General features: G+C 42.3%; 1 protein-coding gene and 1 long non-coding RNA gene across 4 annotated transcripts in view; one reads left to right on the plus strand and one right to left on the minus strand.

Annotated features, from left to right (window-relative positions):
- MYO7B (myosin VIIB) overlaps window positions 1-26,044 on the minus strand; it is a 52,583-nt gene that overhangs the window by 10,371 nt on the left and 16,168 nt on the right. For both annotated transcript variants that reach the window (XM_082767277.1, XM_082767276.1), the window contains exons 16-40: window positions 24,250-24,387; window positions 23,142-23,294; window positions 22,515-22,613; window positions 21,877-21,971; window positions 20,214-20,298; window positions 19,036-19,185; window positions 18,004-18,183; window positions 17,035-17,244; window positions 16,020-16,184; window positions 15,661-15,741; window positions 14,984-15,111; window positions 13,367-13,493; window positions 12,046-12,165; window positions 11,031-11,204; window positions 9,932-10,159; window positions 9,338-9,505; window positions 8,660-8,777; window positions 8,443-8,569; window positions 7,527-7,696; window positions 6,744-6,925; window positions 5,760-5,887; window positions 5,071-5,228; window positions 4,454-4,607; window positions 2,388-2,543; window positions 72-177 (exon numbers count right to left, since the gene is read on the minus strand). In XM_082767277.1, coding sequence (XP_082623403.1) covers window positions 72-177; window positions 2,388-2,543; window positions 4,454-4,607; window positions 5,071-5,228; window positions 5,760-5,887; window positions 6,744-6,925; window positions 7,527-7,696; window positions 8,443-8,569; window positions 8,660-8,777; window positions 9,338-9,505; window positions 9,932-10,159; window positions 11,031-11,204; window positions 12,046-12,165; window positions 13,367-13,493; window positions 14,984-15,111; window positions 15,661-15,741; window positions 16,020-16,184; window positions 17,035-17,244; window positions 18,004-18,183; window positions 19,036-19,185; window positions 20,214-20,298; window positions 21,877-21,971; window positions 22,515-22,613; window positions 23,142-23,294; window positions 24,250-24,387 — 3,600 coding nt within the window. The remainder of the gene's footprint in view (window positions 1-71; window positions 178-2,387; window positions 2,544-4,453; window positions 4,608-5,070; window positions 5,229-5,759; window positions 5,888-6,743; window positions 6,926-7,526; window positions 7,697-8,442; window positions 8,570-8,659; window positions 8,778-9,337; window positions 9,506-9,931; window positions 10,160-11,030; window positions 11,205-12,045; window positions 12,166-13,366; window positions 13,494-14,983; window positions 15,112-15,660; window positions 15,742-16,019; window positions 16,185-17,034; window positions 17,245-18,003; window positions 18,184-19,035; window positions 19,186-20,213; window positions 20,299-21,876; window positions 21,972-22,514; window positions 22,614-23,141; window positions 23,295-24,249; window positions 24,388-26,044) is intronic.
- LOC309881393 overlaps window positions 9,921-26,044 on the plus strand; it is a 37,085-nt gene continuing 20,961 nt past the window's right edge. For both annotated transcript variants that reach the window (XR_014318122.1, XR_014318123.1), the window contains exons 1-4: window positions 9,921-9,979; window positions 10,100-10,281; window positions 17,904-18,050; window positions 19,849-20,073. This is a non-coding gene — a long non-coding RNA (uncharacterized lncRNA). The remainder of the gene's footprint in view (window positions 9,980-10,099; window positions 10,282-17,903; window positions 18,051-19,848; window positions 20,074-26,044) is intronic.

Here is a 26,044-nt window from a genome sequence, read left to right on the forward strand (position 1 = left end):
AAACCTGTTCCTGATTAAATACATCATGGCTGGGAAAATGGTCAAGGCCAGGAAAACAAGTAAGTTCTCACCTCTTCTGTTTCATTGGGGAAGCAAATCTTGTGTGAGATCTTGGTGTGGTTCTGTAAGATGGCCTCAACCTCCACAGGATGAGGTGCCCACTTCCTGGAGCCATTCCTGGAAAACACCACCACCAACATGAGAGAGATCAGTGCTGGTTGTTTTAGGAGTCAAACAGTGTTCCTCCCAAACAACAGATTCCATTTAAAATGCTGAGCTCTGTGACATGGGGAGGGCTCTAATGGACCTTTGCCCCACTGCAAATTCATTGTATTAGGAGCAAAAACTGAGGAGCTTATTAGCATGTATATTACAAGGCTGTTGTACTCTGCAAGGAGGCTGTACGAATAAGGCACCTTCCTACCCAGTACCAGCAATCCTTCTGTGTATTCAGCAGCTGTTTTCCTTACTTTTTCTGAAGTGTGAAGATAGTGGCCATTTTATTTTAACTCTTGCATCAGCTAAAAAAATTTGCATACAGATACAAAATGAATATTACAGCTCAGGATACAAGTACTGGAAAAGCTTGGACAGCTGCTCTAAGCATTATGTCTTATATAAGAACCGGCGTGTAATCACTGACTTGTGAGATGTGAAGCTGCACAGTCCCAGATCATTGAAATTGTATCTCAGAACAGAGCTGTCCTTTAACCAGAGGAACTGGGCCTAGAGTAGCAGTCATGCAAAAGCCTTGGCATGGTTAAAGTGAGGACAAGCCTAGCACGTTACCTTCCAGGGCTGGTCTTTTCCTGTCCCCAGTGGCATAGGGCAGGCTGTTGGGAGATGTTACATACTGTAGCTTTCTGCACCAAGCTCTTCTCTCACATGGAGTCGAGCTCTTATGAAGAGAGCTTAGTCTGACATCCAGCTTTTGTTGTGTAGTTTTGGAAACACTTTTTTTCCCCAATAAATAAAGTAGCAGTTGGAGAAGGAAAACCTGACTGTAAACCCAAGTTGAACAGTATGTGTTCTGGTACTGCACAGGCTCTGTATGGAGCGTGGACTCTGTCATCTATTCCTGGCCATGCTGCAACGGGAGGCCACAGGAGACCAAGGATGTGCAGCGGCTGGGCTGGAGGCATAGGACCATCTTCCCTTGCAAACTCAGCTAGGAATTCATTGCCAAAGAAATACCTGCTTAACACCCATCAGAATGCTCTGTTTCCCTGGCCAGGAGTCTGGGGATGAAGCAGTAAAGCTTTGTGTTTGTGGAGGAAAAGGTGTACCTAAGTGCTCAGTTGGCTTTCACTCTGTGTAATTGGAGGTCAGTCCTTTGAGCTGTCTGCTCTCCTCTTAAAAGCAGGTTACTCATAAGGAGAAAAAATAAGTGTGGGTGCAGGAAAGCAAATGCTCTCAGAAAACAACATTTTGTCTTTGTTTCTCTTCCCCTCCCCCAGACTCCAGATTTGGGGCAGTTTAGCAAAAAGATCTCTCCTCCAAAATAGTCCATTATGCTTTCCTCTCCCTGGTTCACCACTCTAAAGAAGCTCTATACAGCTCACCAGGGCTTAGAGCATGAATAGCATATGATATGGGGAGGCGGGAAATTTTCAGTCTTCTCCATGGAAAGAATAATGAATAGCATTCCTCGCCATGCATTTTTTTCATGCATCTCAAAGGCACATTCATTGTGCAGCGACATTTCCCCAGCAGTGCCAAAACTCATCCACTGCAAGGGGGGCAGCCACTGTGTTAGCAAATTCCTTTCAGTTTGCGTTACTAGACTTTTCTTTTAATTCTTGTAGCTCATCATTGTCTAAGGAGTTGCACTGCCGTATGGCCATGTGAAGTGGCTTCCACTCCCAGCAACATAGAAGTGATGGCCCTTGCATTGCACCGAATTGCACCCATCATGCAGAGCTGCAGAGCTTGGGAAGCACCACGGGCTGGACGCTCTGCTGCTCCAGCCCTCACCAGGACAAGGATAATGCTTAGCACTCTGAGAAGTGCCCTGGTGTGAACAACCATGGAAGTCTCAGGGCTTGGTTTATTTGTGTTTCTTCAAAGAAAAGAAACTGACTGTACCGATCTTTTCCCAGCAGGGATCTGCCCATGGATAGCCCAGCTATGGGAATTGAGTGATTATGTGTAATGCTCAACTTTTTTGAAATGTTGCTAACACTGAAAGAAAGGAGTGAAATTGTGACATGGACCTCTCTTAGTGGTTCAAAGTCCCTAGGGCAATTAAAAGCAGTGACTATTTCAAAGAAAAAGATGTACAGAGAGAAAGGAAAGTATGAGTATTGCTGTTTTGGTCCATGTGATTTTCTGGCACCCGATTCATGATGTTTGAACATTTGGGATTGGCTATATCTAGGACTGTGTACCTCATCACTGTCTGAATCCTCCGACTGCACTCCATGGCCAGTGGCTCTTTCTTACGCGTCTCCATGAACTTCTGGGCGTGTTTTAGCAGTGACTTGCTGGGTGGGAACAGGCCGGTGCAGAGCCAAAGAAGCTGCCAGCCCTTGGTCACGCTGTACCTGTGAACACAAAGCAAATGGTTCTGCTGGAGCTGCACGTAATTCTTCCTTTGACCACACACCAGCTTTAGGGAAGAGAAACACACTCCCATCATGGCACATGGTGGCATTCAGCAGAGAGCTGCAAATCAACAGAGGCTCCGCACAGGAGCTGACAGCCATTCTCTGTGCAACAGCCACAGCCCGTATGTGAAGGTAATGCTAAATCCTGGCTGATAAGTATTGCAGTAGTTGCAAATCTCATGAATAAATACAAGCTCCAGTTTAACAGTCATCTTGGCAGCCGTGACCTTGGTGCTATTCCCTGCGAAAACCACTGTCAATTTACTGTTCAAGCTCACAGTTGTTTGGATTATGTTTTATCAAGTGTTTTTATTCACCTGCCCTCTCTGCTGGGCAGCTTTTTTCAGAACACAAGCACTTTGCTTGCAATTTACTTTCCCTTACATATGTTCCTCTTCTGAAAAATGAGCAAGCAGATGACATCGTGTAGTGAGGTAGTTACAGCTCTTAAAAATGACAGTTCCTCCAGCCTTTGGGTCTGTGAAATTTGCCAGCCAAAGTTCTTCTGGCATCTCACCCTAATCAGTAAGACTCTGTAGGTGGTCAGTGATTCTGCTTTCAAAGCCAGGAGCAGAACACACTTCATCTGTGTCCCAGGGATTGCTCCAAAATTCTAAGTGGTGTTGCTTGGGAAAGCCAGTAGGTCTGTCTCTAAATTGGCATCAGGACTCTGCAGAATAAAGAGGTCCTGGCTTCTTTATTCCCATTTACTTTTCCAGTTTTGCAGGTGAAGAAACACTATTTTAATCCCATTTATACTCTATAGATCAGTGGTGTTTGTGTCTGTTTGAAAGCAGGACATGGTCCACAGGGCAGGAGCCTGGGAAGCATAAGATTTGTTGCTGTGGCTGTTCTAAAGAAAATATATGGAAATAGCCACTTTTCAAGCATTTTCTCCACTTCTCAAAACACTGAATGACCCACAGGACTAAATTGGTAGAGTATAGCAGGAATGGCACTGGCACCATGGTTACAGACTGTGCATTAAATATCCTGTAAGATTTACTGCATGCAAGGAGATTTACCATCTAATAGTTACACTCATGGTAAGAGTTCCACTATATAATATATATATAATGTGAGTACAGTCCCACTATACTAATTTGTACAGTAAGAAAAAAGACACAAATAGAGGCTCCTTCTCCAACTTTTGCAGTGTCACAATGCAGCCAGAAGTTGACAAACCATTTTGTTAATAATTAGAATTATTAATATCTTAAGCTTCTTTTTGCAATTCAACTTCTCTGAAAGTAGGTCAAATTAGTATTTTATAGGTTGGGAAGCAAAACACCAACCTGTTTCCGAGACTTACCTGTGTGTAGGGGCTCTTGTGTAACTAGGTGTTCTGAAAGCCAGTTGTGTAAGCTAATTAATGTAACTATTCAGAAGGATTCACTGGTGGTAAAAAAAAAAACTTAGTGTGAACTACATGCTTGTAAAAGGGAAATATTGTCATTGGGAAGCTTAAAACAAATGGAGGGCTGGCAGAACAGTCATTGAAAGCATCCAAGAACCCTCCGCAATACCATGTTTTCTCCACAGGCTGCATTAGGACAAAAAAAGGCTTCAGTAACACCTTTCTGGCCATAGTGCACAGAGATGAACAATGAATACTGATGGGAGCAGCTGAAGGGAGATGAATAATGGTCCCACTCCATGGCCTAGCAGTGCCAGTCAGTGGTTCTGAGTGCTCTGAAAAGGTGAGCCCCACAGAGGGTGGCAGCCCATTTGCACACCCTTCTGTCTGTCCCCACCCTACCACAGGTGTAGCAGAGTTTCCTGATCACCACCTGCACTTAAGAACCCTGGGGCCTATAGAAGCAGGCTGTTTGAACTTTGGTGAGTACCTGTTTCTGTTCTCAGTTAGCTGCTTCATGATCTGACAGTAAATTTCATCCCGCAGGACCTCTTCCTGAATAGCTGCCACGAATATCTGGTCAGTGACTTCCACAGAAGAGTGCACCTGTTTTGATGGGTAGTCCCCCATGAATTTCATGATGGGTAAATACTCTGTTAAGGACAAAAGCAGGTCATTTTTGAAAGATAAATGGGAAGTCTTACCTGAATCCTAACATGTTAAGCTACTCTGCTGAGGTATGAGTGGGAAATACTGAGAGGAAGGTCTGGAATATATTCTGTGATCATCCCCTTTCCTTGAGCAGCAGTTACTGCTTGTTCTGGGTGTATGTAGTAAATCCCACTCACCCCTATAGCCCCATTCTCAGTTAAGTAGGTTGTCATCAGTTGTGGAGTATTGGGAGGAATAGGAACTCTGTAGACAAGGGAAAAATGTTAAGTCATGTAGAACTGACTTAATTCAAACACACCATCCCTCCTCTGATTAACGTAAGTGAACCACAGGTAATGTGGATGTGGTATTATCTCAGTGGAGGTGAGTTTAGTGGAAGCAGCTCTTCTTCCCACCAAGAGTTCTTGGATCCCAAAAAGAAAAGTGAAAGGATATCAATGAAGGCCTGACAAGCCAGGTCCCGAAGATCAGGGTCTGTGCATGCTTTCTTCAGCAAGGGCTGCTTTAAGGGCTCTTTAGAGTGTGCCCACAGCTGATTGCGTCCACGAGATTTCTGGAGAACAGCTTTGCTAATGGATTCCTTCTCAGGAGTCCTGAATGAAGACAAGTGCAGGCAAAACAAAATTACTGGATCAGTATTGCTATGAACATAGATGATGATCAAAAAGAGAGATCTCTATGCATATTCTTTCCCAAGACAGTGATTTCATATTTGCTTTGATTATGCAGGTCAGCAAAAAGCAGGAAAATGTAGCTTCTTTAAGATCCAGAAAGGAAGGTGCAAAAAGAAGTTTTTTTAGAAGTCTAGTTTTTCTCCCTCAGATGTTGTGTAAATGGTAAGTTCTAGCTAGTATGTGCTGAAGAATGGATGAGAAGTAAGCACAGGGCCTGCTGGAAAGAAAATAAAAAGTTCCAGCTGGGATTCTTCTACCTGTCCCTTTGTATTTCTGCAGACAAAGATAGAAGTAGGCCGTATGACTAAATCTCTGCATGTCCTAAGTTACACTTCATTACAGGGAACAAAGAGAAGAAACCCAGTCAGGAACTGATTACATCCTAATTGTTCTTCAGTGATCCTTAAGCCTAGAACTTTCCTAGGGCCTACACTGCACAGGGAGCTTCACCTGAAGTGTTCATAGGAGAATTCCTCCAGGGTGTAAGGCTTCACTTTGAGATCCTCTTCATCAGGCTCATCCGTGTAGGAGTTCTGTAAAGCTGTCCTTCTCTGGTCTGGAGACATCATCAGCAAACTCTGAAAGGACACATGTACAGATGTCATATGGACAGGTCTCTGCACAGCTTGTCAAGTGTTATTCAGCATATATGTGCAGATGGTATATACTAAGCTCGGGTACTGTATGTTGCAGGAGATCTTCTGTCTCCTCAGCAGGTTGTTTGATTGTATTTCAAGAACATTTGATAAAATGGGGGTTGGACTAGATGATCTTCAGAGGTCCCTTCCAGCCTCGGCCATTCTGTGATTCTGTGTGTGATCTACAGAGGCTCAGGAAAGACTTGGGAGGAGGAGACTCAGCGAAGTGACTTCCAGAGTCCCAGCAAAAGTAACCATCATAATGTGAGGAATTATCGAGAGCATAATGCATATTAAAATTGCACCTACTTAACATTGGTGTGGGGCTTTTTGCCCACTTCTTCAGTTTATAACTTGTTAGCACAGTAGCCAATATGCTGAGTCTCCAAAACTGAAGAAAAAATTGTTAACAAACAGTGATCAATGGGAAACCTTGTGTTGAATCCCTGGGAGATCATGTTCTTTTAAAGCACCCTGCTATACTTTGCAGAAAAGCTTTTCTGCAAGAAAATTCAACTGCACACCTATTAATTGCTACAAGTTCCATGTACTGAACCCTCTAATAGTGAATGGACTATTATTTTGAAGGTCATTGCTTTTATGTAAATGCAGTCTTCTCCTTAGAGTTTGGGCTAGGTTTAGTTTTGTTTTCAGAGATGACAGAATAAAATGCTTTGTTTCACTGGAAGATACAGAACTTGTCTGAATTCAGAGGAATGATTAATTTCCATTTATAAATTTAATCCTATTTAACACTTATCTTCCAGTCTCTTGAAAGACTGTACAGCTTTCTTACCAGCACTTGACTAGAGGGTTTTGTGAGAGAAGGAACAATGTAGATCTCTTCCAAAAATACATTCCCTGTTTTGCCTGTCCTTTCATTCTGGGCATAAATCCAACCAGAGCTTGCATCTCGTCTTTTATCCTCGGTCAAGATTAGCAAGTCTCCCTTCTTGAAGGACAGGATGGCAGGATCTTCTGAAAAAACAGAATAAGGGAGTACTGTTCAGGCTTGACAGTCCAAGAAATGTAAAGGCATTTCAACATGAAAGACAAGGGAATTGTATTTTGAAGGTCTGAATTCAATTAGCAACAGAAAGTGATTTGTGTAAATACAGCTAATCGTCCAATAACACTTCATAGAAATCACTTAAATTTTCTCTGCCAGACTGATTTTGGTTCCAGTGAAGGCAAAAGTAGAACTCCATCTGAATCAAATGGATACAGAATTTCTGTCTAGAGCTGGCAGTAGAGCATGGAAAGAAATTCCAGTTTACCACCTGTGAAAGTTTTCTGGAAAGTATTTCCAGGGAACCCAACTCCAGCTTCCTACTATAAGCAGGCTGAGTTGTTGGCCACCTATCTAAACAAAATATACACGAAAGTAGACTAATCTGTAAGTGAAGGTCTTGAATCACATTGCCTTACACTTGGCATAACTGTGCTGATCACTGTGCGTTCATCCTGGAGCAGAACAAGTCTTGCCCAAGTTCTCCCACTTCTCTGAGCTCTTCCAAAGAAGTGCTGTGGGTTCTCTCAAGGTTTCTTCCCTGCTCTGTTGAAAAGTTCTAAAGCTTACCTTGGGGTTTTTTCTCATTCATTGCCACAGCGAATCGTGATCTCTTCTTTAGTCCTTCCAGAAACATGACCACCAGTTCAGCAATGACAATGCTGTTTACAGATGTCAGAACAAACTCCTCGGCACGAAGTGTGATGAGAGTGCAACTCTGTCCAAATGATTTCACTGCCCTATGTATTATTGAATAGTTCGTTACCAGAGTGTCTGAAAAACTTACAGAGCCATCTGCAATCACAGCCAAGGAACCTACACCTCCTTGTAGTAGACAACTGCCTTAGAGTGAGCATTGGTAGATCCTAATTTGTCTTCTCGTGACTTGGTAGGTCTGAAGAACTGACATGCTTCAGGTTCTTTGGATTCCAGCATATTATGTACAAAAATGCTTCAGTCTAGATAGCAGAACACCTTTCTTTTGGAATAACTGGGCAACTAATTACATATGTTTTCATCCTCGCAAAGGTATTCTTTTTGTATGTAAGACCCTAAGCTCTAAATGATTTGATGCAAGGATGTGTGCCCTGAGTGAGCCAATGATTACACCTTTTTTCTCTCAGCTATTCTGTTCGGCTCCATCACACTTGAGAATTATAGGAACTCCCCACATGTACAGCTGTTGATGGCTTAACTCTGCTATTTGGGTCATTCTTGTCTTACACATCTGTGCTTCCTTACATCTTTCCAGTTGAGCAGGGTCCTTCCACTGATCAGGAAGACTTGGCCATTTCAGTATTTCCTTTACAGGCTACTAGAACGTGTCCTTTTTTTTCCCCAGACTTAGGCTAAACCACCATTCCAGGCTCAGATCAAATCACTTAGGGGGATGGCAGAGAAAGTACACCTCCCTCCTACATGGAGACCCCTTTCTGAATGTGGGCAGGGCTGCCTTCTTCAGATCTAGTATTTCTGGGGCACTCACCGATTGGTGTGGATGCCAGTTATCTCTGGGAAGGTCAGATCAAGGATCTGCTTTTCTGACTCATCCAAGAAGCAGATACCTTTCCAATTTACAGCAAGTATGAAGTGGTTCTTGGGCAAACTGGGACCTGGAAATGCAGAGAAAACTACTCAATGCTATATAAGTCCTTCTCTGTTGATTTTATATTTGTCCTCTACTCCTAGGCTTAAGACATTACCTGAAAACTTAGTGACTTCAAAGAATCTGGAAAAAAGCAAAGGCCACTGAAAGCGAGCAAAATCTACAAGCTGTTCTTTCACAGTCTGACGGGAAAGACGATCCTGTGTGTATGGGGCCTGCAATAGAAAAAGGCAAATTTTTCTCAGTAAATTCTGAGTTACATGATCTGCAGACAATAAAGAGCAAATTCATTCCACAGGTTCCCAGCAGCCCTTTGCTATCATTGACGTCAAGAGTACCTGGTGAAATTCAAATAGGGAACAGTCTCCAGGGGACCAAGCCACAAGCAGCTAAGACTGCCCATGGGCACATGGATTTCAGGTTTCCCTCAAAACCCCACTGATGGGTTAAAAGTATAACACGTTCTGGGTGCCATGAAAATTACTCAGGTAACCTATTTGCAGACCAAAATTATTCTCCATCCAGTGCCCATTCTGACTCAAATGTCAGATGGGAAATAACCTTAAAAAGAGATTTAACTGTACTTTGTTCTGGCTCCCTGTTGAGCCCTATATGTAAGAATGAGTGGAAAGGTTCTCCTCTCTCCCAGTCCTAACTATTTGGGATAGACAGATGTTTTTCCTTCTTCCCTCAATAGAATAGAATAGAAATGATGAAAGATGCAGAAGCTGGTGCTTGAGAGTAGTTACCCAGAAGTGCCAGACAAACCTCTTACCTTAGCGTGTGCGTAGGTTATAAGGCTCATCCACTTTTCCAGGGGCTTGGACTTCAGCTGTTTTACTGGGATGCAGTCATGGAGCACTTTCTGCACAAGTTCATTGTGGATAGAATCTCCAAACTGGATGTAACAATATTTTGCACCAATCTCCACCAAATCTTCCTCCTGAAACAATTAATTCATTAAAAGAGGCCTAGAAAAATGTCACAAAGTCCAGCTAGCTTTGTTCAGCCTTGAAGGCAGTTTAGGAACTGTTTTTTTCCCCACCTTTTTCTGGATAACTCTTGGCAGCCATACAGCATAAGGAGAGATTAACATCATACAATCATAGCATCAAAGAGATTATTAACAAAGATATTTCAAAGGGACACGAATTGTTCCTCTGAACATGCCTCCAGTTGCCACATGAACTGAGCTACAAAAAAAAAATCTATTACAGCTGCCAGCGTGACAGCTGGCATAATCACCTTGACAAAAATTGTCCATTAGACGGAAAGAGTTGTTCACAGCCATTAGAAACTCCGTTCATCCTCTCGCTTTCTAATGTTCATTCAGTTTTGTCTCTTTAGGAGGATGAACAAGGAGACCCACCTTCTCACAACGATATTCTCCAAACCGGATGCCACGAATGACTTGATGGTAAATGAGATCTGTGCTGATGGGATCCTCCTTGGAGTTGTGCCAGGGGGTGAAGATTTCCTTCCTAAAGTAAAGCCTCCAAGGTGCATTGCGTTCATGCGTGCCCTTCTCCTTTGCTAGCTGCTCACATTGAGAGATGGCATCTAGGACATGATCTCGTCCCCCACCCAGTGACCAGACCTAGAAGAAAGGGACACTGCATTTACTGGCATATCTGCCTTGCATCTGAACAAAGGACAACAAGCCCAAACCTCCTTGGTCTCCTGACAGAAAAAAAATAAATGACGAAAATCTCTGAAAAGGTAAGCAGATGGATGTGCAAGTTACACTTTGGCAAGTGTGTATTTTTAAGTGCAGGGATGGTATTGGAAAATATAAGTTAGAAGATGAGATGAGACAGCTCTGCAAGGTTTGCAATCTTCTGTTTGTCTCCTTGTACTTCTGCTTATCCCTTGTATATTCCCTTAAATGTGCATGTAAGTGTTTCTGTAATCTAAACAAACGTGCCATCTCTGAAATATTTTTTTTTTTTGCAATTGGTACCTAACTCTGAGCGTCATCCTGTTGTGTATATCTGTTACCCAGTATTAATGTTAAAAGAGAGAGAGAGGGAAAAACAAAACAAAATGGAGGCTAAAATGCCATCATGTGAGCTAACAGTAGCAGCCCTGCTGCAAAGCTGGTGGCTTTCAATGCACGCGCCACGTGGTAGGGACTGTATCAGCAGCACCATATGTAACACAAGACAAGAAGGTTTTGTGCAGCAGCGCAGGTAGGAAATAGGCCTTTAAACAGGGCACCCTAGTATGTGAGACCTGCTAGTTTGACCCCATTCCAGCAGTGCTGCATGCACAGCCAGCTGTTGGTGGGATCCCAGAACTGGGGGAGACCATAGTGCTGCACTGCCCTGGTATTCAGCTGGTGTCCAGAACCGATTTGATTCAAGCACTAGGATGGGGACAGACATACTTTCAGAAGTCACAGGGATTCCGTGCAGCTGTAACTCCACGAAAAGAGAAGGCAGCTCCAGTTCTAGTTTTCTACACCTTACCTTATCAAACACAGCAATGTAGAGTGAAAAACCAAACACATCCTTCAGTTTGGTTTTATCTGCTATGAACTGACAGATCTCTTTGGCAATGGAAGCAGAGTCTGCAGGGACAGTGATGCTTTGGCCATTCATCAGGGTGACATTAAACATAACTGGTTTCTTCTGCTTTGTTGCCTGTAAGTCAGATGTAAAGGAGAGAAATAAATTATGTGCAAACCTTATTTTTCCATAGAAACTGAAGAAGGCATTTAGATTTAAGAGCTCCACACTCTGTACACCCTAGTCAACAATCTAAGTAAACCTTGAAAGCCCACCCAGTTTCTTCAATGCATAGTGAGTTTTAAATATAAACAACCTCTCTGGAACAGCACTGGAATCAAGTTCACAGCTCAGGGGAGCTGATCATTGCATATCAGCGTGGATTGATAGACTTTTCCTGAGTCCTTTTTAGCACATTGACTTTTAGGTGCAGCCTTATCTGCATCAGTGGACAGATAGCCTGCAGCAAGCATTTTGCCCAGGAAGATGCATGTTAGGCAGCGGAGTCACTCAGGTTTAGGAAGAACTTAAACAGGCATCTTCATTTACGGCTTATGTGACTTCTAATTTTTAGGCTGACATTTAAAGGAAGGGGGTGGGCAATGTAACAGCATCATATGCACTTCTGCCCTCCATTTTAAAAGCACAAGCCCCACTCAGTTCTTTCCAAAAATATGTAGAGTTTCCCTCAGTAGATGGTTCTGGCCTGTAGCTCCTGAGTGGATGGAGGTATCTCGCTGCAAATCACGTGGTGTAGCTCTAACTTACATTCTCCAGTGGATTTAGGTTAATGGAACAGCTAGAAAACCCATAAGAAACCTTAAGAAGCTACACAGACTAAGGCAGTTGGTCTTCAAACCCCTTGCACAATTCATTTCCACTATTGGACTTAGGAAGATCTGTTTGCACAGATTAGTAAACGCAGTCCAGCATAAAATGACACAGTTCAATATAACTAAGCAAAAAGAGATGCTACCTGAAGTTCCAGCCAGCTTGGAGGTTCAGTCCTTGCTCCATTGACATAGGTACGTCTCAGACGTTCAGCACAATATGGTGCGTAGCCTGAGGGCCCCTTGTGGATGAAATTCAGCAGGTACTGTATGCACAGAGCATAAGAAAGAATTAGGAAACACTAATGGCCATAAAACACTAGAAACCCTCTTTAGCTGATAGAATATATTAGAATGATGAAGGCTACCTGCATTCTGCAAGCTTTTAGACTGAAAAGAAAGGCTTGTGTCAGTATACGTCTATTGATTATGTTTAACTGTACCAGAAATACTAGGCAATTGAGAGTGTTTATTCCTATGCTTATGCTATAGACAAGGGTTAGTGTTTCCAACTGAAGAGCCTGAGGTCTTGTGACATTCTGTATGAAGAGGGCTAATGGCATGTTAGGGCTGCTGATTATGGTTACTCTTAGTTTTATTTAGATCTCTGGTAATATAAATGGTTGAAGTCCATGATTAATGGAAGAGAAGGATTGGAGGAACTGAGCTTTTGGAGTTGTAGGGCTCAGTGACCTTGGATGATGTGGTATAAGCATGGATTTATACCACCAAGCAAGTATTTACATACTTGACTTGTATTTATTGCAAGCGTGGGTCTACGGCTTGTGTCTGTTTTTTGTAAATAGTGACCACTTGGCAGCATTTATGAGTAATCATTTGAGCAAGAGTATCAAATAAAGGCTGGAGATTCAGGGATATCTATGGATTCTGTATGCCTCTAATACTTAGAAGGAAAGCCGATGTCAAGTTGAAGCCACAGTTTGTTTTTCTGTGGTGAGGTGGATTTATCAATCTAAATTTAGAAATTAATGTATTTTTAAAAATGATGAAAGAGCCCAAATCCAAATCTATTGGATTTTATGGGGCTTGGAGATGTAGGGTAAGAACTGGTAAAATATAGGGGGTGATTTTACACAGGACTACTGAGTATACTTAACGACTTGGATCGTAACTGAAGATAGGTTTTAAATGCTGGAAAAGCAGGAGTGGAGAGGGTAAAATCTGCCAGATTCTTTGGAGATTAAAGATCTAAAATGAAGGCTGGATCAACAACAGTATCTGACTCGTATGGCATGTCAAGAAAAATAGTTTAACATGAATACAGTGATAACTTTTTTAAATTACGAGGTAAGCATATGAGATGAGATTGTTTCTGCAAAAATCACAGTGCCAACTGCTATGGCAGCCAAACAGTTTACATGACTATTTGTATTAAAACACTACCATACAAAAGAAACGAGATCAGCTGAGGCATTTAAGCTGCTATAGGAGAAGTGAACAATGTACCTTCAAAAATGTTTCTGAAGGAGGAAAGCAACCAAGGCAAAGTGACAGAAGTATCCAGCCTCGAGCATAGCTGTTCTTGTTGCTGTTTTCAGATAGTTGTTTGCAAATCTGGCAATAAATCTCATCTCTGTAATAAAACATGTGAAAGCAACAGATAATGGTGATTAACAGTCTTTGGCTACGTTTCCATTACAAGCTTGGCATAATGAAGTAGATCTGAGCTAGATTTAACTATGTTAACTAGGATACCACCTGCAGTGTGTGACAGTAAATAACTGTGTTGTTGCTTTGGTAGAAAAGGCTCAAAATAAGCCTACTGTCCTTTGAAACCCCTTGTTACTCATGCAGCTCAAGTGCAGTTTCCATGCTGGAATACCTCCCATGATAAGCTGGGGGGCTGTGCAAGAAAACGAGCTCCTGGTTTATCCAGATGCAAAATGTCCTTGCTGTCTACTCTGCGTGAAACTTGCTCTAAGCTCTCCACAGTACGTGGCTTTTTTCTCATGGCTCTTGTTTGTTGGATCATATGTAGATTTTGAAATAAGAAGGGGAGAGGGAGGGATATCCTTCTTAATTTTACATTTTTAGAAAACTTGGAGCAAATGGTGTGAGGCCTCAGACAGTTAACAGAGAAAAGGGTGCTTCAGAGTAAGCTTCTGAAAACGCAAGTTGCCTGAAGCAAGGTCGTATGGGAAACAGATGCAAAAAGCTGCATACAAACAAAACTCATTTTAAGTTTTCTCTTGGAACACACATTTGATGAGTTTGATGTGGGAAGATGCAAGGCGGATGAAGTTTTTGCTCACAGGTAGCACATAGGATGAAAAGCAGACTGAGGGAGCAGATAGCCTGTGGCCGTTATGATACATTGATTGAAGGCAATTTTTGCTAGATGAGGATCTGCTTCTGGGAGCATTTTGTTGGAAACAAAACACTGAGGTAAAGAGGAATGCAACCTATGGCTGAGGCCAAGGCAGGGCCTCTGCCTAGGCACATTGTAACAGAAATGTGTTGCATAAGCTAAAACAGGCTAAAATGGAAGAGAAAATTCACAAGGTTCAGACAGAAACAACCAGACTGTCTCATCCTCACACCATGCTTAGGCTAATGCCCAGCCTCATGTTGCTTGTGAGCAGAATTCCCTGTTTAGTGTCTGAGTTGCTCAGGAAACCAGCCAGTCTTTGATTTGAGTACATTGCTAGAGGCCCAGAAACAGGCCATTGAGAAACTGAGGTTATGAGCATGTCTTACACCTAGTGTTCATAAACCCCATATTTCTTACTCTCTCTTAGGTTTTCTTTTTTCTCATACGAGAGCATGCATGTATTATTGGGTTACAGCACTGAGCTCTGCTCCATTACGTACCCAAGAGAGATTCAGAAAGCCACACGTGGAGGCAGCTGACCTAAACTGTGAGAAAGGTGAACCATCTGCTGAAGAGGTGCTTGGCCTGGAGTCTCCGTTGTATGTGTCTAGCTCGGACTTTCAGTCAGGAACCCCCAGAGATGAAAGTGGGACATTTCCAACATAAGGAAAATGTCTCAAGGATTTAGGAAAGGGGATTTCCATGATGTAATGGGTCCCTGATCCTAGAAAGGAGAGGTGCAAGTTTCCTACCTGATGGCAGGGCGCAGAATTGCATTGCCAATGATGAAGTGCACTTTTTCTAAGTTAGACATAGGTCTTTCAGAGATCGAGGTGTCCTCCTGGAAACCCTCTTCTCCACTTCTCAGCTGGTCTGTCACCTGAAAGAAGCCAACCAGAACTCCTGAGTGCTCCTTCTTACCAGGCAACTCTCCCAGAAATGAGAGACATTCCTTCTCAGTCTTTCTGGCTAAATCTTTTCCTACTCAGTGCAAAAGTGGTTAGGACCAGATCATATTTCCCCCCTCCTCACAAACTAAGTCATAAAATGCAGTATTACAGTGCTATTATTACTGGCTAGGTAAATGTTATTGTACTGTCTTGTACAGCCCTAAGCACATGGTTCCGCACAGGACTTTAGGCAAACTGTTCTGTAATAGCAACAGTTCCCAACAATAAATTGTTCACTGTGTTCAGGAGTCACTCTCCAGCAGGAAGGGATGAAGGGAATCTGCCAGATAATGAGTGATATTAGTGTACATGGGGATAATTTCAAAAGAAGGATAATAATGCACCAGGTATCCCATAAACACAGCTGACCTTGCTTGGCAAGGGAATGAGTTCCCAGCCAGGACGCTGCTGTCACACATTTGTCAGACAGGGGTCCAGACAAAGAGACTTAGGAGAAGCCATTTATTTCCAGCTCTTACCTTCCCTGTCAACTTGGAGGACCGTTTCAGCTTTAGGGAGGAGATACCCTTGGAAATCTTGTTATCCTTTCTGCTTTCTCTCTACAACACACAGTACCATTATAGGAAATTACTTTAATGCACAGCAAGAACTATTCATTAGGAAAGGAAAGATGATCAAATAGAGATGTTTCTGTTTTGTCCTCTCTTGCCAGAAGGAGCTGCTGTGTCCTAGGACTGACAGGGGCCCTTTTGCACTTCTGGTATTTCAAGACCTGTAGCATGCAAAGGTTCGTTTGCTTTTCTCAGTCTTGGTAGAACATCAGAGCAACCAAGGAAAGCATATGAAAATACAAACATAGCCTCATAGCTCATCTTACCATGCCTGGGCTGTCGCTCTTGAACTGGACCTGGTTTTTCCTGCCAAGTGTGTCATATATCTGTGTCATCACGGAACTGTTCTTGGTGACGTTCCTGGCAAACATTGCTGGCTCTGGCAGGTCCCCCATGAATCTCAGGATAATTACCCAAACAACTAGAGAAGCCTGCAGTGACAGGAAGCAGAGTCAGACACTGTCAAGAGAATTAAAGGCTTCATGCCATTTCTTCCTCTTTAGATTAGACCACTTTCTTCTTTTACTCAGACAAGCTGTTAAAATCCCATCTCTCCCACTATTTACACATAAAGTTTACTTTCGTGTCATACCACATGTGAGCAACATTCATGACACTCTCAGGAAGTGGGTGCAGTTCTAGTGGGATTATTAGATTTGCTCTGTGGTTGCTGAACCCTCACCATTCCCGTGACTGGCACTTTGCATGTGCACTGCAGCCAGAGTGGAACAGAGAAACTGTCACTGCACTCTGCATTTACCCACCTGGATAGACAGCAATGCAGTGAGCTCTTCTAGAAGCCTGACACCCAGAACTAGGAAGCCAAATAATAGCAAAGTTTTTGCAGCACAGGATCCTCCATTCTACAAAGCTGCTTAGCATCAAGAAAAACTCCCCTCCTCCACCACCCTATGGTTCAACAGGAAAATCTGGTGCACAGGCCTCCTGTCCGCTTCTGTCACAGACCAGCAACCCTAGCAAGAGGTGGGTGAGCCCTGATGCTTTCCTCTCTCCAGTCCACTTTTACCCCCAGTGGGTATCTGGAGAAGTCAAAATAAGCCTTGGTGTTCTCTCTGCTGGCAAACTAAAGGTGAACAGATGCCTTGTGCTGGGGAGGTATCCGTGTGAAATGCCTGCCTGCAAAGCACCACAAAATGCTGATGGAAACTACTATTTTCATACAAGTGCTTAGGGGTATTTGCTTGACTCTAAAGACTCTGGTTCCTAGGGCTGTGCCTGAGGCAGGGGGAACAGGTTCACCGACACGCAGGAACATGATACCAGGACGTTGTCTTTATCATCATGGTAAAGTAGCGGGTGTCGCAGTGGTCTCCGGATGTGTGTATGTGTAGATGACCCCTGAAAATAAGTAGCGGCAAATTTGGGGAAGGTGTACTCCTCCAAGCCATCTGTTTCCTCTTCTAGCTCCACACTCATGGGAATTGTGTCCAGGTCCACCTCTTCCAGCTTATGGGGCTTTGTTTCCAAGTCCTGTGCAGAACATGAGGAAGAAGTGTATTTTCCTTCCCTCTAACCTGATATTCTTATTTTATGTTATTTATTTATTTTATTTCCCTTTTCTTTCTTCTCTTTCTTTTTCTGCTTAGCCATAGGTCTTCCAGAATGTGGCTTTCCAGTTAAACCCAAAGCCATTTTCAGCTGATACCAATAGACTGCTGGGACTCGGGGCTTGTTCTGAGATGCATCTATTCTATATGGCCTTCCTGCCCTGGTCTTCAGCTGGCCGAGAACATTGCTGGTTGGAAAATGCAGATACTCTTCTATTACTCATATCCTGCGCTAATCCAGACTATTCTGCTCTCCCTACCCCATTCTATCCTCCACTGTTGTCAGGACTAGTATATCTCAAATTTTGCTTTTCAGAAAATGGGGTAATTTAGGTCATAAACTTCCAGCTTGTGTCAGCTGGAGAATCACTAAGAGCAATGGCAGCAGAACATATGGTCAGTGCCAAAATGGAGAGAATGGCTCTATTTGGTGGGGGGCTGTTGGAGGAAAGAAACAAATATGAAGTGGCTTTTGAAGACGCACAGTTCTTAAACTGCACATGATCAAAAACTTTTGGGAGCTGATCTCTGAAAGCAGTTCCTGTCTGGATGACTAATTTGGGTGTATCTTCCACTGTACAGAAGTCCATTAAACAGAATTGACCACTGATGAAATTCCAAGAAAGCTGATGGATTTACACAGGGAATGAACATGACCCATTACCACTCTGCAGCTCCATACCTCAAAGCCCAGGGGAGCCTGTCCTTCTTGGCCTCCGATCATAGAAGGTAAAAACCCAAAAATTTTGTCAACCATCTCTTGGTCACTGATAACCTCATCATTTGCTGGTCTGCTGGCAAAGACATCTGTCCTCCTTTGTCTTTCTTCTTCGTCGTTTATTTCCAGAGTAGACAGGTGTTCCTTTAAACATAGAATTTGGTTAAGTATAACTGGAACATCATTCTGCTAGAAAGAATGGGTGCAAGGATGAAAGGCAATTACAAAGGTGCTATGACAGTGAGGTCCAGCTCTGCTAGTGCAATGCTGGAATGTGAGGGCAAATGTTGCTTGTGCTAAGTAGTCACAAAGACATATCTCATCAACAGGGCTTTGCTCTTACAGCTATCCCAATAGACTGCTGGTCTATTAGTAATAACGCACAATTTTGAAGAACTGTATCACTAAAAGAAAAAATAAATCACTTTAGGAAAAACAAAGTATTCCTAATAGTAGAAAAATAATACACGTTATTTAAAATTTTAAAATGTTTTGTGTCAGGAGGCTGTAATAGCATTGTGCATGCTTGGCTAAAGTGCCAGGTCATATTGCAAACAGAAATGTGCATGTGTTTACCTTGTCCCATTTCTAAATCATCCTTACAAGTAAGTTTACAACTCTGTCTGCGTCTTACTATTCTCTAAAATATAGCAGTATTCAGGTCTTTGAGCAAGTCCACATGTAAACTGGGCAAGCCATCTTGTCAGACAAACTACGTAGCGTTCAGTGTTCCTTAGTTGACATGCCTACCTCTTCAAACCTGGTAGCTTCTTTTAAAACTCTGTTTTTTATACCTCAAAATAAAATATTCCAAAATTAATATCCATATTCAGTGCTATCCAATGGCAACGCTTGCTGGTCATTGACTCTCAGAACCTCATAGAAACAACATGATATTCGTGAGGTATCTGGACAGATACGCATACCTCCCTCTTCATCCTTTGCAAAGTTTGGCAAGCAAACACGCCCCTTGCATTGTGCCTGTATAAGACATACCGCTTTCTTCCACTTTACTATTTTTTGACGTGTTAGATAACCACGGCATGCAGCTTGAAACTTGATGACATGAGCCCGGGTTGTTTCATACTGTTTGGCAAGCTGACGGCTCCGGTAGAGGGCCTGCAGGCGCCCAAAACCCAGCATAATCTGTAGGAGGTGGGGAAGAAAAAAAAAGTGATTGGTGTTCAAAGCAAGTGAGACTGGGGTTAAGTTGGGATGAATAGAAGATAACAAAATTCAGTAATTGGATAAAGCCACTGGAAGGGATTCATGGGTTACTGCCATCTATAAAAGAATGCTTTAATTTCTTCTTCCAGTTATACGCTTTTGAAACTAGATGAGATAGAGTTCTTTTGAGGAGCTTTTCTATGGAGTGGCTTCAGGCAGTGTCAGCCTGAGATTTTGACAAGGGAAAGAAGAGAGTAGAAATGAAACTAAATATATTGGGGAAAAAAAAAAGAAAAAAAAGGCAGCACGGACTTGGGAGAGATAGGTACCTTAATACTGAGAGAAGCAGCAGAAAAGGACAGGGCCAAGTGCGGGACAGCACCCTGGCTCTTCAGATAGGAATTGTGTTACTTTGATGCAGAATAGAAAATGTTTCTCACTGAAATTGGCAGTTTCTCCTCTCACTCCTCACAAATGGGATGTTCTCTTACATAGTAATAGCAATCTCTCCCATACAAATACACAATATGTGGGCACCTCCAATACGGTGTAGCTTTCCTTAACCACAAAAGCCACCATTTGTAGAAGTTCAGCTTATTAATTTTTAGAGATTGATACAATGATTTTTTTTTTCTATTACAGATTCCCAGTTTTCCTGTAACAGTTGTGGAAGATCCTTTGCTCACAGCTTGGTAGTGATGCACAAATGCTAGCCCTGGACTCCTGACTAGAAGTGTTGGAGCACTTGGGTGCCAGCTTGCCGCAGCCAGGCCTGCCAGAGGTTAGTTGTGTTACTGTTTCACCGGAAAGCAGAAATGTCACAAGTTCAGCAAGCCCTGAGATGCCCCAGAGTCCTCCGTGGACCCGGTAAGTCCCTTCTTTATATCCTGACATTCTGCCTCTTCCCTTTTCATTTGTGAATATCTTCATTCAATCACTTCACTCAATCTTACAAAGCACAGTGTATAAATACACACACACACACACACTTATATATACACTCTTACCATTCTGAAATTCTTCCGGCAGCAGTAGCCTCGCCAGGCTGCCTGAATGGCTACAGCAGACTTCCTCTGTTTCAGAAACTGCTTCCTAAGCAAACAGACATGTGAGGTGACAAGCAGTACGTTATTTCTGCTGCTTCATATGATAAGAATAAAGAATAAGGGTGGTATTTTTTTTTTTTGTTTATTTGCTTTTTAATATTTATGGGATTTCTAGACTCTGATCTCAGGCTTGACTGCTATCTAAGAATGCTAATGTCAGGAAAACTGTTGTTAAACTTATTAGCTCAGATACTAGTAGCTTGCTAGAGCAAGCTTGAAGCACAGCAAGGGCTGTTCTTCTTGCTTCCAAGTAGCCCGATAAAAGTATTATGTTGCAGCACAAAGGTTAGTCTGGTCAGAAACTTTTGTACCATGTGCATCAAAATTATCCTTTCTCAAAGCATTTTCTCTGCTTACACCTTCTCCATGCTGATGCAAATGCCAGAAGAGGCTGTTTTGCCTGACCTTTTCAGGACAGGGGCCTTGGCCAGTTTCACCCAGGCTCAGCTCATCCTGCTAGTGAAGCAGCACCATGAAGCAATCAGTTGAGCTCTCAGAGTGAGAGCTTTCATATTTGGTTTGCTATCCATTTTCTAGTAGAAAGCATGAGACAAAAGTATTACTAATCCACCTTTTTATGTCTGAGCTGGCTTTGCCCTTTAATGCTGCAAAAATATTCATAGCAACTGCAGACCAAATTCATTGCTGTAGTAGGAGAGTTCTGTAAGAGCTGAAAAAGCCTTCACATAAAGCAGGGATAACTCTCCCATCTAATGACCACTTGCTTCCCAATGTCCTAACTGCCAAGGCTAGGAACACATCTGAGCAAGAACTTTGTATGGTAAAAGCTGTCACACAGTGGTTGTCAAAGCTTGCACATAGCTCTGATAGTCTAAAAATAAGTCAGGTGAGTTTTTTAGAGAGGGGCAGTACTCTTTTAGATAACAGGCAGAGTTGGACAAAAAGGGAGAATTTTATTGGCATTTGTGTCCTGTGTTATAGTTATTGCTTCACCACTGTCAGGAACATTTTCTAAACCAAACCAGGAGTTAGTCTTATATTATGGTTCTGGTTGGGCAATACAAAATTAATGAAAAAAAATCATGATGTAAAGCATTTTAGCAAGGGTGGCAATTTATCTGACAGTGACTAAATTTTAGTTCTGAAGATATTTCAAACTAAACTAGAATTGTGCATCTTTGTCAAGGAGAAGGACTAGTTAGTTTTCTATCTTTCCTATTCTTTTCTACCTATGTCTTGTATCAAAGAAGCATTCTAAAATAGAAGATCCTACATTCCATGCAGACTTCCTGCTTTCCAGATACCTATCTCTGCTATTTGCTGTAAAGATTAAGTGCAAATCCTACTTCTAGTCCTTCCCCTACATACAAGTTGCATGTGCAGCAGTCCTGCATTTTGAAAAGCATCATGATAATAAACTGATAGTACAGATAGAACAAATCTTTGTGTAAAGTCTGCATAGATGCACTGTTACATGATGAGCATTGAATTGAGAGGTAGCAGAAGGTATGAATTGATACATTTAATACTCAGGAATGCTTCACTTAAGATATTAAAACCTCACTAGAAACCAAAGCAAATCCCATTTTGTGAGATCACTGACCTGTCCTTGAATCCTCTCATCACCTTCTGGATAAGAAGAACCTTATCTGTGAGTATTTGTTGTCGTTGCAACTCCAATACTGTGTCATGGTGATCCTGTTAAAAGAAAACATTGATATGCCAGCTGAATAGACGCAACTTCTGAAAACTGGACACATGGTCTGAAAAAGACACAGAATCAGCATGACATAGTGCAAACTGGGATTAAAATGTGTTTGTGGAACTGCAGTAGGAAGAGTTGTCACTATCTGGCCACACCGTGTCTAGCTATAGCAATAAACAAGCACAGAAGAGTCTGTCTAGGAAAAGACTGCTTTTACCTTGCATAGGGCAAGGACTTCCCCTGGGACAGTGTGTTGGTATCCATTGTGCTCCAGGCTTGAGCAGTACAATACATTGCTCTGTGCTGTTTCAGCTGCACCACTGGAGCACAGGAAAAGGATCAGCCCCTCTTACACTAAGCTTGTGTCCATCAAATTACATGGTCTTCAGGAACACAGATCTGGTCTCAGATTCAAGAGAGAGTTTATAGGAGAACCCTGTCCTTCTGGTTCACCACTCTTACATTGACAAGTCAGGCTTAACTGTGAAATGCTCAGTTTTTCAGGGAAAGAGGTAATAAACTGTCCTTTTACTTACTTTAAGGAAAATCTTGGTCTCTCCAGCTTGCCAGCTCTCATCCTTGCCCAGCACTGCTTCAGAGATGCCGATACAGCACTGTCGAGCATCATTCTTCAGCTGATGTGCAAAAGCATCATTATATTAGGGTTTGGTTGGACACACAGTAGTGGTACTATGTAAGGATCTACTGCCTTGCATTTTGTAGGGCAAGGAATACAAATAGAGGAGGTCTGACAGACCTCTGGCCTGACAGCATAATGAATGAAAGTGGTTTGGCTCAAATGGTCAAGAAACAGAGGAACATTAGTGTTTGGTGAAGCGTTCCAGAGTTAAATTGCCTGGAAGCATGTCAGTGACCTCAGAAGTGTGTGATTACAGAAAATGAAATATCTGAGGGCAGTAGATATGCCACTGTGCCTGGGATGTCTATGTGGAGCAACTCCAGGAGTTAAAAGCACCTCTGTTGTTTCAACTAAGGTCCAATTGAGCATGTAAGTATTTAGAGTTTTTTGTAATTTACAGTTACTGTGATGACAGCTGTCTGAGCTGTGCCAGCAGTAATCCAAGAACTTTCTACCATGGGAAAGACTATAGCTTCATAAGGAAAAGTTAGATTAGCCTTAAGTCCAGCTTGTGCTAACACACCTGTTGTTGAACAGACCGTGGCAGGAGAACTCTGTATCTGTCAAAGAACTCCTCAAAGGTGTAGCGAATTGGGTAGCCAGCTTTCCTGATCTGAATGGTCTCCATCATCCCTGAATATCGCAGCTGTTTAATACACAGCTCCCGGTCAAATAACTGGAAGAGAAAGCAGACAAAGATGAGGCTTAGTACAAAAAGGAGCTGTACATGCAGCATTCCTCAAAATATACATGTATCTATTAACCTGTGACCTCTGAGGGCCTTTAAAATGGCCTACTACGGCTTTTCTTAATTGCACTTCTCATTTCAGTGTCCTAAATCAATTCATTACAGGCATAAACATTTCACTCCAAAAGGTCTTCAAATTTGTGTTTATTGGCAGTGGAAGCAGTCCATTAACTTCAGACTGTCTTCAGCAGCCATTTTCAATTCTATAACTGTGATTTCAGGTGAACAATAAATTGTTCATATTGTTTTGCAGGTGTGAGTAACTGTAGTAGAAACTTACGTTCTTTGGGCATACATAGCATGAGTGCTGCTATTTTTTTTGTAATGCAGATTAAAAATAGGCTCACTGGGCCATATGCAGTACTTTAAAAATGATCAAGTCACTTGACAAACACCATACAAGGATTTGGTGTAGAACTGGGTTGTGATCTCCCAAGTTCCAGCCAAGTATCTTAACAACAAACTTGCTCCTCTTTTTTGTGGTGTCAAATCAGGCTACATCACCCCTGTCTCAAATACCAACAGCTCCCTTCATCTTTCTCAGGCTGTTTCATAATATGATCGTGGCTGAATCCTATTTTGCTTTTCATTTGTCCTCTTGATTGGGCTAGGAACTCTCCAGTTCGCTCCTTATCTTTACAGGACTGGCTTTTGCAGCTCCTCCCAGGAACACACCTGTGTGTTTTTTTGCCATCCTTCACTCTATTACTCTATTACTCTATTACTCTATTACTCTATCCTATTGCCCTTTGTCTTACAGTAATGGCTTGTACTCCAGCTCTTCTTGGCTGAAGTACAGATAGAAAATGCTACATAGCAACTGATATCTTTTCATCATTAAAAAGTTTACTGAAGGCAAGAACTCATAATGTTAAAGCATTACCAGTGGTTTCTTGTAGTCATTCGGTTTGATGCAGCGGATGAAGTATGGCTGGCACTGACCAAGGATTTTCATGAGTTTTTCTAGGGATTGCTTGAACTGTCCTCCCAGAGTAGAGACCCGTTTGGTGGTATCCAAGCCCTGGGAAGAGTAAGCACATGCTGATTGCTACATCATTCATTGTCAGAGGGCCAGATGATAAATCTTCATATTTTTGTACAAGTAATGGTATCAAACAAATGCCAGGAAAAGTTATCTACCTATATTGGAGTTAAATCTGTCATCTGCATCTTATTTGGGAAGATTATTTTGAAGAAACCCCACTGAGGTCCTTTACCTACTTGGGCAATAATTTCTAGCAGTAGGGGTGGCTGTGGTGGAAGAAATTCCTCCTACAGGGGCCCACATAGGCCTGTCTCCAACCAAGGCTGTGCTTAGTGTGGGGCCTGGGTGTCAAGCCATTATTCATGCATGTGTGCCTGAAAGTTTGGTAAGAAACAGCCATTTCCAAAGCAATAATAACCTCCAGGCCAGGCATTTTGCTGCCAGTTCATAGCTAAGTAGAATAGCTAAGGATTCTGAGCAGTTTATTCCTTAATGCTCAGGATGGTCTCCTTGCTCATTAATGCTACAGTAAATAGTGAAAAGGCAAACTTCTACTGGAGGATAATGTAAAAGCTGCTCTATCTGCGGCTGCAGATGCAGTGCTTTATGTCTGACAACTCCTGGGTTGAATTTTGCTTACAGGTGCAATAGTGTAACCCCAGAGGGACTGCACTTGGCTGCAGTTAGCTCCTGACTTCCCCTGCTTCACTATAAGCACAGGTCTACCTCTTTCCACACAGATTATCACAATAACCCTTAGCTGCTGCTTCTATGTTTTAAGAGCATATTAAATTACAGTGATAGCAGTGCAGATTCCAGGTAACAAAAAGATTCCATTGGCCTTTTTCTTACAGGCTTCTTATAAGCTTGGAAATTATATTTGAAACACAGTACTGCTATGTATAAAGATTTTTTTTTCCCTCCCCCTCCCAATCACCTCCTATTCAAAATAAATAAACCATTTAAAGGCCAATGGCTCGCATCACTTTAATGGTCTTTATAGTACCTCGTTACTCTGGTTCTTACATTTAAATCCCCTTTTTAACACTCAAGTTGCCACTTTCTTCTTTAAGCTACAGGACAATGCTGCCCTCCAGCGACCAAACCCTCATGCCTTGGAAAATAGTTCCTGGGAATGCTTCATAGCAGCTCTGATGCGTTTCAGGGCTAGCAAGCTCCTGTTTGAAGTGGACAGCATAACAGCATATAGTTTAAACTGTACGAGAGTTAAAAGCAATTTGCACTCCCAGACCTTAGAGGCTTTTCTGCTGTACCACTAAACCAGCGGGACAGTCACAGAAGGCTGATGTCCAGGCCCTCATGGTCTCACAGACCACATTCAGATACAACACTGTTAGCCTGTCTTGTTGCTGGAATGGCGGTGAATTTTCTCCCCTGGTGAGTCAGGAGAGAGACTCTGACACCTCAGAAAAGCACTTTTTTTTTTCTTTCTTTTTTTTTTTTTTTTTTCTGTCACTTCATTTCCTGTTATTTTCTGTAGCCTGCTTCTTAGGCTCCCCAGCAGTGGCCCAACCTATTTGAAATTAATAGAGATGCATCACCTGACTTCTATGCATTTTGAAATAGACAGTAACCCACATTTAGTAGCTCCTTTCTTGACATGCTACTTTCTAAATGTTCTCCTAAGGAAAGCTCTTTTTTTTTCCCATAGCACAACCTTCTTTAAAAAGAC

Source organism: Aythya marila, assembly GCF_965140915.1.
Source record: "Aythya marila genome assembly, chromosome: 9".
NCBI lineage: Eukaryota > Metazoa > Chordata > Aves > Anseriformes > Anatidae > Aythya > Aythya marila.